The following is a 16,118-nucleotide window of genomic DNA, read 5'->3' on the forward strand; positions in this document are numbered from 1 at the left end:
AGAGGACTCAGGGCATTTAATGGCGAGGTGGTTTTGGGTCAGAATGTGGACCCGGTGAGCAGAGCACTGTTGATCTACGGCCATCTTTCCACTCGCCTCTGTAAGGTTTGTTTAATATAACATTGGCAAACTAAGAGATTGTGGTAATAGTAAAATATCATGACAATTTAGGGCACTACAAGACTAACTATGAAAACTCAAGAGAAAATTATCTTAACTTCAGACTGGGACGGTTACTTACTAAACCCTATCTGGGTGCTAAATGACACTTCTTTGCAGAGGTTAGCCTAACACTTCTATAAGTCAGCTGAGAGCAGGACCAACACTTGCTGTGTCTATGCCTTATAGTACTGTCGCCTTGAACCAATATCTGAGCCGCGAATAAGAAGTCAAAAGTCACTACTGTAATGCAGCACTGCAAGTGCTAAAGATTTCCAAGGAAACCGATGAACGGCATGCAAAAGCAAAGTTCATGGTTGCAGCAGTTGAGTTTGCTTGGCTAGATTGGAAAAAGGGTTTATGTTATAAATAACTGAGCAATGTTATAAACATAGTATAGTGATGAGTTGTTTGTTTTCTGTCTTGACGTGTTTAGTGGAAGCCTCTTTCAGATGAAATACATTTTCTGGGGACTAAATAATTTTTTTTCCAAATGTATGTTTTGTGTACTACGAGCGTCCCCAAGTGTTGATGTTATGTTTTTAACCAATCTATAAAAACAATAAATCTGCATTTATACTACTGACATTTTGCACTGATGCTTTTACATTAGATAATTTACACTTCTGGCTCATTAGCCTGCTTATCAGCTGTGTTTTACATATTTTACACTTTACAGAATTACTTTGATTTGTAGGCACTACATTCTAATGACACTTTTAACTCTTGACTATTCTACACCTCTAACTTTCCACACTACACATGTATTATAATACTGGCACGTTAATGTGTATTAGTGTGAAAGCCTGTGTACCCGGTCAACATTTCTTGAGGAGAGACATTTTCAGAGTGTTCTATTTTTGAGGCAACAGCTCCCTCTAGTGGTGACAACTGGCGAAGTGGGCAGTCTCTACTGCGCATGACTGCATTGGACAAACGTAGATCTGGCCTTTTTTCATATTGTATGAGGATGTATTATGTATTTATTATGTACTGAATTTTACTTCATTGCCACTTTATATGTCAGTGCTTTCACTGTACAACACAACGTAAGAACCCACTGCACTGTGGATACCTGTAATAACCTAAGACAAATGTGAACAGATGGGAGGCTAGGAATCGGTCATATACCCCAGCATTGTTCTAGGTAGCCATCGTAGCATCCCTTTTTGCCCATCTGTACCATCACAAAAGCAGGAGTCATATTCAAGTCGGTTAGTCTTGCCATCATTATGAGCTGTCCAGCCCGTAGTACTAGTCTACGTCCCCTCTGCACATTAACAAAACCTACATCATACATGTTTTGGTTTTTTTGGTCCTAATCACCGAGGTGTAGCTTGACTCTGTTGATGCTTAAAGCAAGCAACCCATATCTGGGCATACCCTGCCGTTCTTAGGAAGAGCAACCAAATCCAAAAAGTGGTTGATCGAACACTATGAAAACATAACCACAGATATTTCTGGGAGCAACCTTCTACATCATTGTTTATTAGCTGGTCTCTGCTATATGCAGAAAGTATGTGACCTAGTATTACAGACTGGATTTGGTGGCATTTGATGGCACCAAATTGAGTTTCATATGACTTTTCCCTTTCTGTAATGGTTCAGGAGGCTGAAAAACAATGGACTAGAAATGGTTATTAACAGTGGTTATGATTAATTACATGTTTTACAGGAATCACTTTTCATTGTTGCATTTAATTACCAGACGCATTGCTGTAACTTTACATGCCAGAGGTCAGTGGCTGCTGTGGGCGTAGGTCAATGACTGTTTTCCTAATTATATTTTTGTGCTTTGCAGGGTACCAATGGCTCCCAGTTGTGGGACACTGCATTTGCAGCACAAGCCTTTCTTGAGGTGTGGTATGAGCTTGATAATCTTGGAGCACTGCTGTACTTCATCCAAAGCTCCTAAGACCTTCGTCCTGAGCTCTTTAGCACTTTACTATCACTTTTTCATCACAGTTGCTTTACAAACATTTTACGTTTCATTTCCTCCCCTTTGTATTGGCTCCATCATTCACTGGAACCACTTTTACTCCATCCCATTAACACAAGACTATATGACTTTTCTATTCTCTTCACATTGTGTATGTTTATTTATGCTTCCTCCTGCAAATGTACAAAAGAAGTTATCCCCGCTCCCACCATCAAACAGTCAACCAATGTGCGTCATGTCTTACGCTCCTTCCTCTCTGCCTGGTGATTCTGTATGCTCCATGTCCTACTTGGTATTGCAACCACAGCTTTGACAGTACTAAAGCAATAATGATTTATGTTTCTTCTTTTCACTCAACATCCTTCAATTCACCCTTTCTCTTGTTTGTATCTTCACTAATTGCATTCCTCCTTTCTCCATCTTTTTCCATGTTCTGAACGTCACTTTTGTTCTCCCTCTCAGCCCCTTCTCCCCTTTGTCTGCTAGCTTTTTCCCTCCCATCCACCTCTTGAAATATTTGTGCTGATTATTCTCTGTCTCCACTTTCCATCAGCTACCTTGTCTTTTAATCTCACTGTCTCCACACTTTGCCTTCTCCTTATGGCAGGCAGGAGCTGAGGAGCATGCAGAGTTCACCTCTTGTTTGAAGAAGGCACATGAATTTTTCAAGATCACCCAGGTGAGTGAATATGAACTAAAACTGTATGACTATGTGTGTCAAATGTTGGTGGTCCAATACAGCAGGGCCAAGCGTGCTGCTTGCAGAGTGTAAACCCAGCCTCATACTTGTCCATGGTGGGAATGTTAGGGCCTTCCTTATTCCTGCTTTGAATTCCAGCAAGAACATGAATACATTGAAACACACGCTTGCACACGAAACCAGTGCAAAACATTCCAACACACATGAACAAGAACCCAACCTGAGCACCTCAGAATTAACAATTAGTAATTCATTCAGGGACCATACATCTTTAAGTAACTCTTTGCTACTTGCCTCAACCTAAGAAATGAGGGCTGACTTCTAACCCCCACCCAAATATCTCTCTCGATTCTCCACAGCCACGTGCCTGGTTGTACAGTTGAAAGTTCAGGTTGGAAAAATGTCTCTTTTTTCTTCCTCTTCTTCGGATGTAATAGTCTGACTCGTGTATTCGAGCTGTGATCTCTGCTCTACAGTATACTGTCTTTCAGGAGCCATGGGATTGTGTATCTCTCCCTTTAGCCTGGAATATAGTTTCTCTCACACAATGTTGGGTTTTTGTATAGCTCTTTCCCATCATTGGTGAATTGCTTCCGTTACGCAGCCTTGGGGTCTTTTGGCTTTCACTCCTTCTACGGGTCTTTGGTCTCTCACCCTGCTGTGGGGCGTCTGGTTGCTCACCCTGTCGTGGGCTCTGGCCAGGTCTCCCTGCCCTCCTCCTTCGAACAACCACGTACCTTGTCTGTCATATCGGTGATCCTGGCGGGAGGTGGTCTCCTCGTCAGTTCGGCTCCATCTGGCCGATGATCCCTAGTTCGTCGGCACCGTGGACTGCGGGTGCCAGTCAACCACTCTGTTTGTTCCGTTGAGCTTGGCTGGCTCCAGACTGTTGTGGAAAGAGCAGCATTCCATAGTTTCTTTGATTCCTCTGTGTAACACGCCTACTGCGTCGGGCGGTTTCTTGTCTCTGCTTTCCAGGAGAATGTCTCATCTTGTGGCCCGCCCCACAGGATTTCCTCTTCCCTTTTCTATTCTCTTGGTGTCGCTCGTACGGCCTATTTATGGTTCAGGCTGAATGAGATTGTACAATCTGTTGATTCTGTGTTTCACGTAAAGAGGGTCTTATCACAGGGTCAGAAACCATGCCAACTATTTCTAAAGGATCATATACACAATTATCCTGGTCAATCCATATGTAGCCAACAACAAATGAGAATCTTCACATGAGGGAGGATGAATAAAATCCCTTTCTTGGAATTCCTTGTGCACTAGGGGGACGTCAACCCCAGTTGGTATCGCTTTTCCTGTCCTCTAGAGTCTTTTAAACTTAGCTTGCTCATCTCCCTAGTCCCAAACGGGGTGCATCCCCCTGCGTAAGAAGGGATGAATTCTCTGGATTTGTCACAATGGGCACACCAGCCAGAGACGCTGCACACTTTCTCTCCGGCTAGTATGAGTGCTACAGATTTGTCTAGAGGGTTAGTGCTGGGTAGTTGTTGGAAGGGAATGCTACACTTCTTTAATCAATCCTATTCTGTGATCACTCAGAATGGCCAGGGGCAAAGGTAAATTATACCATTGCAAATGTGAAACCGTTAACTTTCTTTGAGCAGAATTAAAAAAGTAGACAGGTGAAATACCTTTTTGCAACAGGTGCTTTTATAAGGCTGCAGCGATGTGTCCACTCCTTTGAAGTCTTTGGAGAAGCCTAACTGATGTGGAAATCTTTGTAATCGGACCAGTAAATAATCAGGGAGTACCAGATAGAGGCTGTTGGAATGGTCTGGTCTTCAGCGTATAGTGAAGTGAGTTCCATAGTTCTATGCAGGAAGGTCAGGTAAGGCATGATGCGCCAGATCATTGAGAGTTGAAAGAAATAACTTCAAACAGCGCATGACCTCATTAGGACTTTCCTGACCACAGAGGGCAGGAAGAAGGCCATATTAGAATATAGCCAAAGAACAAGTGAAAGTCTCATGGCACATTTTCTTTTTGTGGCACCAGCCACAATTAGTAGCCATACACAGTAAACACGAATGTGCACACTAAAAATAATGCTAAAACACTAAAAATGCAACTGCTGCCACCAGCTTGTCCTTAGGCACAAATACAAGTAACCACAAATCCTCTGTTTAAAAGGCCGGGGTGATACAAAAGTATCTCCATTGCACTGCATTTTAAGGTGCTGTGTGCAATGTTAAAAATATAATTAAAAAATACAATTAAAAAGGGAAACAATGTTTCCCAGTAAAGATAGTCTGAAGGAATGATCAGTTTCCCCATAAAACTTGAGCAAAGGTCAGGACAGGATCAAAAACAGGGCAAAAAGAATGGGGTTCCATAGGACAGTATTGAGGGAAAGTTCCAAAAAGAAAATCGTTCCTAACAGTAGGCCTTCTGCCCCAGTTTGAAAGGGTTGCCCATACTCTCTTGACAGGGTCAGACTTCTGACCCTGTCACATACTGCACTGAGCAACAGTTCCACTGACCTCATCAGAGGTGACGTGGCTTTCCTATAATGGAGCCACCTGCGTCCCCAATATCAGTTGATTTTTCTGTATGCATGCAATGCTTGGATCAGCGCTGGATGCACTTTGGCAGCTGGTTTTTCTAGCATAAGTATTATTTTTATTTTACTGAGCAATCCCCCACTGTGTCCTAAACTGAGTGAAAAAGTAGGGGAGGGTCAAGTTGGATCCCAGTTGTCACTGCATCTGCTGCCTGGAGAATCATCATGATTCTGGCATCTGTGATTCCTCTCTTCAGATGCATTGAAAGGCAGTGTGGAAGGAGGTTCACTTTCTTTTTTATTTTTCATTTCCTAGAGAACGGTTCATGGTGTGGTCGCCTAACAAGCCATCCCTGAGTGAAACAAAGCAAGAATCAAAGTAACGTAACTCACATTTACCTAGCATAAAATGAGTGCAAGATTTCCCAATAATAATCATTGTTTTTCACCAATAATGAACCTGCTTGGGTTTAAAACGACACCGCCCTAAGAAATGATCTTAGGCATTGTAAAATAAATGGCATCCCACACGTGTATCAGCCCCTGCTCTCTCCGTAACTCCTTTTCAAATCTGGTTTTCACCAGTTTTTGCTGTGGGTATTTTGAGGGTGTAGAAGGAGGAGACTGACACAGAGGGGTCATATTTTGGCTATAGACTTTTATTCGCCAAATACAAGAACCTAACTATCCCTATTTCTATGAGAGGTTTCCCTGCCTCATCCTAAAACTAAAAGGCGCTGTCAGAATGTCAGTCAAAATCAACTGCACTGTCCTATGTCAAACCTACCTCTATCCCTCACAGTACTACTGAAGAATGCTATAAATCAACATAAAGTATCTTCCCCGGGAGAATGACTCCCTTCCCCTGGTGCACTGGTTCAGTTCTTAAATGTTCTTCTTTACAGTTCACCATGAAGCTAGGGGGAATAACTCCCTTTCCCTGGTGGCTCACAAGTGTTCACAACAAATCCAGGGGCAATGACTCCCTCTCCCTGTCGTCTCACAAGTGTAGTTTTCACCCCAGGAGAATGCCTTCTTTCTCCTTGTGTTTGGAAGTCCCTTCCAGTGTCCTCCCAGTATATACCATGGGGAATGACTCCCTTCCCCTGCCTTCTGTGAGGGGTCAGAAATGTGAGGCGGGCACCTGCATAAAGAGTTTTAAACTTTTGCCATTTTATTAAATAAAACAGGTTGAGTAAATACCTCACTATCCCTACCCTGATGAGCATTTCCCTGTCTAAAATAAGCTAAAGGGAACACTCTAACCAAGTTAAATCTAGCCCTCAAACTTATACAACAATCAAAGAGAAAAGGAATTATATGACAATTCAATTTCAACGACAATATATATACCATATACCTTGCTTCACATTGTGATCAATGTCTCTTGTCGTGGTCTGGGCAAATTTCCATTCCCCAGATCCAAACAAGGGTTTTCTCCACAGTCCAAAGGAAAAACAAGGGAATCCGTTTTAACACAGAGGCCCTCATTAGGACCCTGGCGTTAAGGGGTTGTCGGCGCCGTTAAACCCTTAACGCCTGATTACGAGGTCCCTTTGCGGCTCCCGACCTTAACAGCTGGTTTGGACCAGCCGTTAAAGTAGGGACCCGCAAAGGGACTTTCGAGGTAATTACGGTACCGCAATTTGCGGTACCGTAATTACCGCCTTCCCCAGTCCCATTGAGCCCTATGGGACAAAAATGGGAGTGGGGAAGGGCCAATGGTAAATGGGGAATTACCGCCCCGCCAACCTTGGAATGGGGCGGTATTTCCCCATTTACCATTGTCAGACTTGTTACAATACCGGCAGCAACCATGGTGCTAATAGCACCATTGGTTAGTGGGGAAGGGCCAATGGTAAATGGGGAATTACCGCCCCGCCAACCTTGGAATGGGGCGGTATTTCCCCATTTACCATTGTCAGACTTGTTACAATACCGGCAGCAACCATGGTGCTAATAGCACCATTGGTTACCGCCGGTGTTGTAATGAGGGCAAGAGTTCCAATATGTCTTAAGTTCCTGTACTCAAATTCACAAAGTTACGTTGCTTTAATAAAGTATCTTGAAAAAGTCATAAACTCTCACTCCTGCTGGAATAAAAACTGTCAGGATGGTTCACCACAATTTTGACTGCAGAAAGAATTGTAACTTTTCTACACCCAGCTTTCACAAGTCTTCCCCAAATGTCACAATTTAACATGTTGTTTTCTAAGACAAAGACTGATTTGTAAATGGATATTTCCCATCTGTGAAAGGTACAGTGAGCTAAAGAGTGGCTGCGGACTCTCGAGTGGGTACCTTCCCAAAGAACAGGTCAATGGGCTGTGTTCGTTCTTGAAGAGGGGCGCATATGGACTATTTTTCCATTGTTTTCTATTAGTACCACTTTTCAGCACTTTCACCTTCTACTATTTCGTTTATCCTTTTACCAAGTTTGTTCTGGGCAATCAATTATTTCGCTACAGGTACACTTGCCTGCCCGTCTACTTCTTCAACACCAAAACAGAAAAATGCTTCAATGGTAACTGTGAGGGGTCAGTAATGCGAGGCAGACAACTGCTTGTAGATTTTTCAAAACAGGCCATTTTATGACAGAAAATATAATGAAATAATACCTTGCTTGCACTACTGTACAGAGGAATTCCCTATCTAGTCTAAAGACTAAGGGAACATTCTCTAACATAGGTAAACTGGCCCTCACTCTAAATAACCAATTTAACAATAAAACTATAAAGAAACACAATATAATAAACAATAGAAACACAATATCCTTATGGCCTTCGACTGTCCTGGGTTAACTCCCTTCCCCATGCTTCAAAGTCACTTCCAAATGTTCAACAAAAGAAAAAGGAAGGTTTCAATCCAGTTCTTAAAAGTTCAAAGTCAAAACAAAGTTAATTAAACAAAAATCCTCTGGTAGCCACTCTTTATCTTTGTATGAAAAGATCCCCTTCTAACTTCCAGGAAGAAGAACAGAGCCAATGTTAATCCTGGTTATGATCACTGGTCTCTACTTCTAGGTAAATTGCCATTGTTCAAAGAAAGTGATATTCTTTAAATGTCTATAATATAAACTTCTTGACAACTTCCTTTGTTTCAATTCTACAATTGGTATATTTGTCAGGATGTTCTACTACTTTTACACCCAAACAACACCTTCTTGGTATAATGAGAACAGTCACCTTGGTCTCATAGCATAATACTGCTTCAACCACTTTGATGTGACATCTACTGACAATTGTATACAGCGCCACAGTTCAAGTGTAACTCGTACTGCTTCGATATTTATGACTTTAAGGTAGATTATAACCAGGCACTCAACCTCTTCAGGTATGCAAGGCACTCTTCCTTTTAATGGCTCTCTTAAAAGGGGCAGCCTCTTTGCCTCTTTACCACCAGCAACCTGTACTTCAGCAGTCTGTTGTACCACAGTTTGTTTTCTATTTCAGGGTAGACTTCACACACATTTGTTTCCCCTTCCCCAGGTTTGTACACACCCTTCTACCAGGAATCAGCACAATCAGTTACCCAAAAGCTTCTATGCCACTTTCTCAGCTTTAGCTAATGATGGAGTACTTGCTTCTTATGCCACTTAACTGTTAGCAACCTCACAAAACAGTAAGCTGGGTCTGTAATGCTTGACAAAATGAGTTTCAGTTTGCAAAGGGGAGATCTACTAGCTTGGGTAATTCTTGTTCTTCTGCTTAAAGCTTTTAGCCTCTTCACTTCTTCGAATCATTTTAAATGTCAATTCTGGATACAATACAAAGTTCAGACTCCAATGTGAAAACATAAGGTACACGCAACCTTTCTTTCAATCAGTTTCCAAGGTTTAACGTTGACACAAACCTTGCAATCCTATGTAATGGTAAAGAATGAAATTCAAGCTTCTTTTAGGAGTTATAATTACAAGGATAGGCAAAGTTTGGTCTTCGGTAATACTTTAGGAAGCGTTCTCTTAACTTAATCAGAGACACGCAACTGCTTCGTTATACAGCACGTGTCTTTCATACATCAACAATGGGTTTAAAGTGTTTTAGCTTCTTACGCTAACAAGAATCTTCAGTGTTATACACGAGTGCTACAGCTTCACTGATGAGAAGATTTTCAATGCAATGAACAAAGTGTTCTCGCATTAGCTTTAACGCAAGTCGATTAGGAGCTGGTTGCAGTTACCGGCAAGGCTCGCGCAGTGCACTTGAATGCCGTGCTTCACTCCCCGACTTCAGTGTCACTGGTCCTGTGGGTCAGACTGCTTCTCTGACTTTCTCCACTTCTTCTCCTACTTCTGGCCTGCTGGGGAACCACACCCCTCTCCAATATGAGTGCCTTTGGTCTGGCCACTTGCTGTGGGAGTTTCCTTCTATCCTGAAACCCTTGGCCGCCTTTTGCTTCTGCTTAGTCTCATACAGCACTTATACATCTGTGCAACCACTGCAATGTGGGTCACATGGGGGAAAACTCAGCCTTCTGCACGTCTTCCGCTTTACAGCCTCTGCAATTGGGAGTTTGACAGAAAAGGACTCTCTGAGTTTGCAGGTGATATCTGCTGTCTCCACTTTCCGGTATCCCTTCGATCCTGCCACTTTACTGTGATTTTCCAACCTTGTGCTTTCCCTTTACTACTGCTACTCCAACCAGCCTTCCAGTCCTTGCTCCAGCTCCTTCTACTACTCCTCTCTGCCTGCAGCCTTTTATGCCTCCAAGCTTGCTTAACAGACTTCAGGTGTGAGCCATTGGGTTTAATTGCCTGACTCCTACAATGGCTACTAGGCTTGATTGCTTGACTACCATACCTGCATGCCTCTTTAGCCCCTTTCTTCATCTGAAACACTTGTGTATAGGCACGTTATAAATGACATATATGATATATCTAATTTCCCTAGGATTCTGGGACTTAGTGTTTTCCTATTAAAGTTAGGTTGTTCAACTTCAGCAGTTTTTTTAAAGGTAGATGTTATTTCCTTAATATTCTTAACAGGGGGGCTGTGCAATTTAACTTTCCCAGAGGAAGATGGTGTAGAGAAGACAAGATTTCCATAATCCTTTTCCTTGCACCTTTGGGGTTGAGGAGGGTATATTGTTTGGGACACCATTAAGGCTCTTGCTTTTGATATGTGTTCTGAGTTTAGATTGCACAACTTTAGATCTCTTATCAGTGTGAGAGACATTACAATGACGTTAAAATGACAATAAGCCATGACCTCCTTTGGTACAGTGGAAAAAGTCTCGCTGTCAGAGGAAGAATATTGTTTCTCATCCCAAAGAATTACCTCACCAACCTGGGCCCTATCGCCTCCCAGGTGATCCTTCCGCAGTACACCACCTCCAGGGTTGGGATCAGGACGCATCTGCCTTCCCCTGGCCACCTGGGAGGAGACATTAGGCAGCGTTTCAGTGAGGGATCCGTAGGATTCTTCAAATAACCTTCAGATTAGAATAACAACAGCCTTAACAGTCTTCTTTGGTCTCACAATGTTAGCAGCTTTCAGGCAACAGAACATTCATATTGATCCATACTAGGACCTCTCGAGAAACGATGCTCATCTCCCCCTGGATAGCTTCTTCCAGAAGGGCAGCTTGTTTGCCACTTTTCTTTCCCTTTTGCATTAATACCAATATAGTGATCAGGATAAAGTATCTTCCTGCTTCTGCCTTGGCTGTGACAATGTGAGTTGAAATCACCCACAATTACGGATGTTCTATAACCCGAGTAGCAACCTTGACGAGCCTGGGACATTTTAAAGTACCGTTCTTTTGTTTGGCAATTTCTGTTAGACTGATATTGCCTGTTCTTTAATGTCTCTTGGCTTGGGCATTGGTGGCATGCCTGAAATTCAATTAAGGCGTCCCCACCAACTTGGTGTCTGCTCAAACTCACATATTCAGTTCTGTGGTTCTTTTGATTTAACTTCAGCCACTTTTGTAAACTTGCAACAGTTCGGTATTCGTAATGCTTATTAGCTTGCCTTTCTACGTTTTCAATAGTTTGGTGTTCGTCACGCTTGTTAGTTTGATTTTCACTCGCTTGTGAGTGATCCAGCCTGTGCTGAACACGCTACCTGCACCGGAGTGCCCCAAATTCACATTTTAGTCTCAGACTCACCGGGTAAGTAGCTTCCAGGTGCTTTTCTTCGTGTTCACAGGAATGATGGACCTGTGGATTCTCCTGACCAAGCACTCTGTCTCTCTATTGTTTCTGCCCGCTTCCGCCACGCTGGTTTGGAGTGGCTCTGACTCCCAAGAGTTTATGGTGAAACCTAGCCACCTGAGACCTCTTGACTGCTCGCACCACGTCTGCTTCCTTCTGTGCATCCTCTACACAATGTAGTCTTACAGGGTAAGCGTTTCTTCGCCACGCTTCTGTATTGCTTGCCAACAAATGCATGGACAGACATATATCTTTGTTATCACCAGTACACTGAAGGGCAAACCTTGGACGCAGGTAGACAATGATTCACACATACACACGCAGTTAGAAGATAAGTTAGCTCTTATACAGCTATTTATTCATAAATGGCATACATAAATGAATAACGTGCAACAGGAGTAAGAGAATACATCACCATTGGTGCAACTTCACTAAGCCTCTTCATCTTGCCAGAAGCGGCTGGTAAGCCCTGGAAACAGCCAGGCAGAGAGCACATCAACCAACGAGCCCGGAGCGAAGCGTCCCTCCGCCTTTGCTGTCTGTCTGACCTTTCCATAGTACCTCATTATAAGCCCTGCACAAAGGCGGGTGGCATTTTCTCAAACCTTCTGGCTTGAGCCTCTGCACATTGGTGGTTTACCGCTTGCCCTCTCGCGGAGAAAACAGCAAAGAAAACAACTCTGTAACTCATCCTCAACTTTGTTAGTGTCCATGGCAACCTTATCAGGTACCAGCCTGCACTTGCGGATCGCCATCTTCTCGCGATCCATGTCCTTGGATGTGCAATGCAAACCAACATAAGCAATGAATAACGTTGAAAACATGTTTTCCAGTAAAATAATGCTAACAATGCTGACACTCTGTGTACAGTTTACGGCAAGTGCAGCTTTCACTGAGGCATGGAGCAAATATCCCTTATGGCTCTGAGCGCACCAGTGCCGTATTTGAGCTCAAAGCATTACAGCTTCCCGCTGTGCGACCTCTGCAGTTTGGAGCTTTCAGGATCTGTCTTGGTCCTTCTTGCTCCTCTACATCTTCCTTCCACTGCATGCACGGCCTGCATCGACTTCTCCAGTCCTGCTTCCTCATTACCTGCACTTGAGGGGACCTTTTAAGCTTCCCAGTCTCCCTCAGGTGTAGGTAATTTTTACTAATTTGCAGACTATTTCTGAATCTTTGTTCCTCTGCATGCCTCTTCCTCGTCCCAGTACTGAGGGAATTATGGGACTTGAAGTCCCTAATGATGAATAGTTTTCTGAACATCTTTTTCTTTGCAATAAGCCATCAAGAGACTACAGTCTGGGGTAAAGTTAAACTGGGGAATTTTCCCTTCCTCCTGACCTGTTTCCTCCCACATGTGATCCTCCCGCAGACCACCACCCCCAGATTCAGGATCAGGAAGCATCTGCCTTTCTATGGCCACATGAGAAAGGTCCCAGGCCGAGGTTTTGGGGGGAATCACTACTGTTTCAACACACATCTGATACACAGATTGCAAAAGTGCAATAGCACTGCAAAAGTTCTGTTTTTTTCCTTGGCAGTCTCTACAGGTATTAGCTATGTCCCAATTCCTTCTCTGGGTTTCAGTGGGCTTATCTCTGCCACTACTACAAAGAGGATTTCCTCTGATGCTTATTTCAAATATGGTGGGGTTTCCGACCCTTCTCTGGTGGTCAGTGGGCTTATCTCTGCCACTGCGATGAGGAAGCTCTCCTCGGATGCTTGACTTATTCTTGTAAGGGTCCCAGACCCATCTCTGGTGGACAGTGGGCTTATCTCTGCTACTGCGACAAGAAAGCTCTCCTCAGATGTTGGACTTATTATTGCTAGGGCCCAGATCCTTCTCTTTTGTTCAGTGGGCAGCAGAGGAGTTTCCTGCACTATTCCCACGTCCCTGCCGACCCGTCCATGCTTCCTGTTACCTTCTGGGTGCTCCTTGCACAGCGGCGGCTCTTCCCGGGACACATGTTGCTCCTCGTTCACGTCACCACTCGGCGGGTTCCTTCGAACGTGAAACTCCTGCATTGGACAGCTTCCGCCTCTCCAGCTATGGGCTGGCTTGACCAGCTTCTCATTCTGTGTACATCCCTCTTTACTTTGTATAGCCCTTGGGCTTTCATGGTAAGGATAAAAGTAATTTGTTAGTTTCTGCTCATTACTCTTTATGCCTATGCAGGGCTTCTTTGTGCCAGTAAGCGTATAATGTAATCTTCATGCTTTTGGTAATCTTCTTCGTCCTGGCACCTCCTAACTTGGCTGTATCTAAGGTACTACAGTTATACATGGTTTTATTCTCAGGGAAGGGATTTTGGAGGGAAGGTGGAGCTAAGGAACATTGGGGTGTGACATACCTCAATGGGCTACACCATAGGCGTTCATCCTTCTTGCCAGGAGGGGATTCCATCCCCCATGAGGTCGTCCCGCATTTAACCACCCCTAGGGTGACTATTGGGAAGCAGCCTCACCTCTCTAGAATCATGGAAAAGGTCTCCCCCTTGGGGAGAGTTGACTACACTTGGTGAATCGTTACAGTATTTAATAATACAGCAATGCCTTTCCTGGTTCCTGTTGTGGAATGGCCATCAACAGCTCTTTTGTTGAAGAGTAACACTGATGAGATGATGCTCAGCATTTTGCCCCACAGGTCTGCTGGATTCTTTCAGCATCGCATTTCTACAGCATGATTCAAGCACAACTAGGCCTGCCCATGGTGACCGACTTTCGGCAAGATTTTGAATGAAACCTCTAAAATCGCTTTCTACTAAAATGTTCCTTTTCAGCTGCAGTCTATTGTTTTGTCGATGCCCTTACATGTAGCTGAATCCTGACAGTAAAACCATGACTGTGCTATGTGAAAAATGAAATTGAGGGAACTTCAGTATGGTATTGTACAGCCATTGATTACTAGAGAATGATCCCAGGGCGGTCATTCTCTAGCAATGAGCAATGAAGTTTGAAGACACATTCTTTTGGTCTCATTATCTAGCATTTGTTCAACTCCAGCCTTTTTATCCGTTGTATTTGACGAAGGGACCTATAGTCCTTAAAGTGAAGGCAGTATTTCATGTTTGTACTTGTTTTGCTGCTTATTTTTAAGGGTTAACCACTATAACTTAATGGTTAGAGGACAAGAAAGCCATTTAATTCCTGGTGAAAACCAAAAAGAAGGCCTTTTAATGAAGGTCCTTTTGGCAAAAGGGGTCTTCCCTAGATATCAAATGATTTGTGTTAGTCATGCAATGTGTGGCTAGATCTGAAATATCTGTAATTCTAGGGAATACCTTGAATCAGAAATTTCTTTTTTGGGTCTCCTTTTGCTAACCAGAGTAATCCTACAAACATTTTGCTGGCTTTTTGGTTTCTGGAATTTGCTGACCAAGAGACTTCTGCATAGGTCTCCCTTAGCAGCAGCACATTTTGTATCTGTGCCCCATGGTAGCCCCTACGGGTACCTAGACCGGGGTGCTTTCACTTTGCCATGGTGAGTTTGCTCATCCTGAAAGTGTGGTGTGAGCAGATAGGGCTAGATATGTTTTTCTACTGGCTGTACTATGCTGTAGTCTTTCTACTGCATTGGTAGTCCCCTGCTCCATGAATAGAAGCAAAGTGACCACCAGTGCATTTTTAAATCCTACAACCCGACCATTTGATGTTGCCCTTCTTTGTGCGATTGCTATATAATGAACACCCTTTTTGGTCCACAGAGTAAAGGTGGGCAGGGGAAGGCTCTCAATAGCGACGGGAGATACTTTCACAGATGGACATGGGCATAATTGAGCACGGGCAGTCCCCAGCGTTGGGGCAAGGCCTGAGAAAAAAAGCAACCCCAGATTTAAAATATTAAAGGCACAGTGCATACTATCAACAAAGCCTGATTATCTACTAATCTACCCTTTTAGACGCAACATCCAAAATACATGCAAGGCGTATGTTTGGGGATTTTTAGCATTATAATTGTCATATTTATTTACTTCTCATACTTCGAATGATGTATATATAAATTAAAAAATACATTAAAAAACTGTGATTACAACATTCCACAATCATAACCGCAATATAAATCTCAATTTTACAAAGATTGACCCCACGAGTATTACTCCTATATGGTACTCTAGTACATATCCTAGTGTATAAGTTCATAGTGCCAACCCGTTGCTGTCCTTCTGGCATCAATGCTGGACATGCAACACTAATAGGAGGGACCCAGATTTGATACCAAGGGTAGACCGGGTATTATCCAAGCACAAGCTACACAAAAACCCTTTGTAACACCCATCCCGTGTTCAATATATTACACAGATATTTTTACCAATGCATCCAACATTGTTACATCAAAGGTTGGATTTAATTCTTATTAATGAAATCCACACCAGCAGCACAAAATATCCAAAATTGTAACACATATCAAATGACACTATTGATATACAAATTGGTAGAAAAAAACTATCACAAATATATATGTAAAGAAAAATACAAACGTCAACAACATGGAATAGTTGGAAAAAACAAGTCTATGAAATTAGTGTTTCAAAGAAACTTTTGCAGTAGAGACACGAAAAGCAGCCTATATGTTTCTGTCTCTTTAGTTGGACATTGTTCAGGGGCTATCGATATAAAGTGCACGCTGTGAAGATCAGGATTGGTGAACATAGAAGCT

The 16,118-nt window shown here is 43.0% G+C and overlaps 1 protein-coding gene across 2 annotated transcripts in view; it reads left to right on the plus strand.

The window, feature by feature from the left end:
- Nucleotides 1-16,118, plus strand: part of LSS (lanosterol synthase) — a 315,876-nt gene that overhangs the window by 183,780 nt on the left and 115,978 nt on the right. For both annotated transcript variants that reach the window (XM_069616042.1, XM_069616043.1), the window contains 2 exons: nucleotides 1,961-2,017; nucleotides 2,706-2,777. In XM_069616042.1, the coding sequence (XP_069472143.1) occupies nucleotides 1,961-2,017; nucleotides 2,706-2,777 (129 nt within the window). The remainder of the gene's footprint in view (nucleotides 1-1,960; nucleotides 2,018-2,705; nucleotides 2,778-16,118) is intronic.

This window comes from Ambystoma mexicanum, chromosome 9, assembly GCF_040938575.1.
Source record: "Ambystoma mexicanum isolate Mex_15411 chromosome 9, UKY_AmexF1_1, whole genome shotgun sequence".
Lineage (NCBI taxonomy): Eukaryota > Metazoa > Chordata > Amphibia > Caudata > Ambystomatidae > Ambystoma > Ambystoma mexicanum.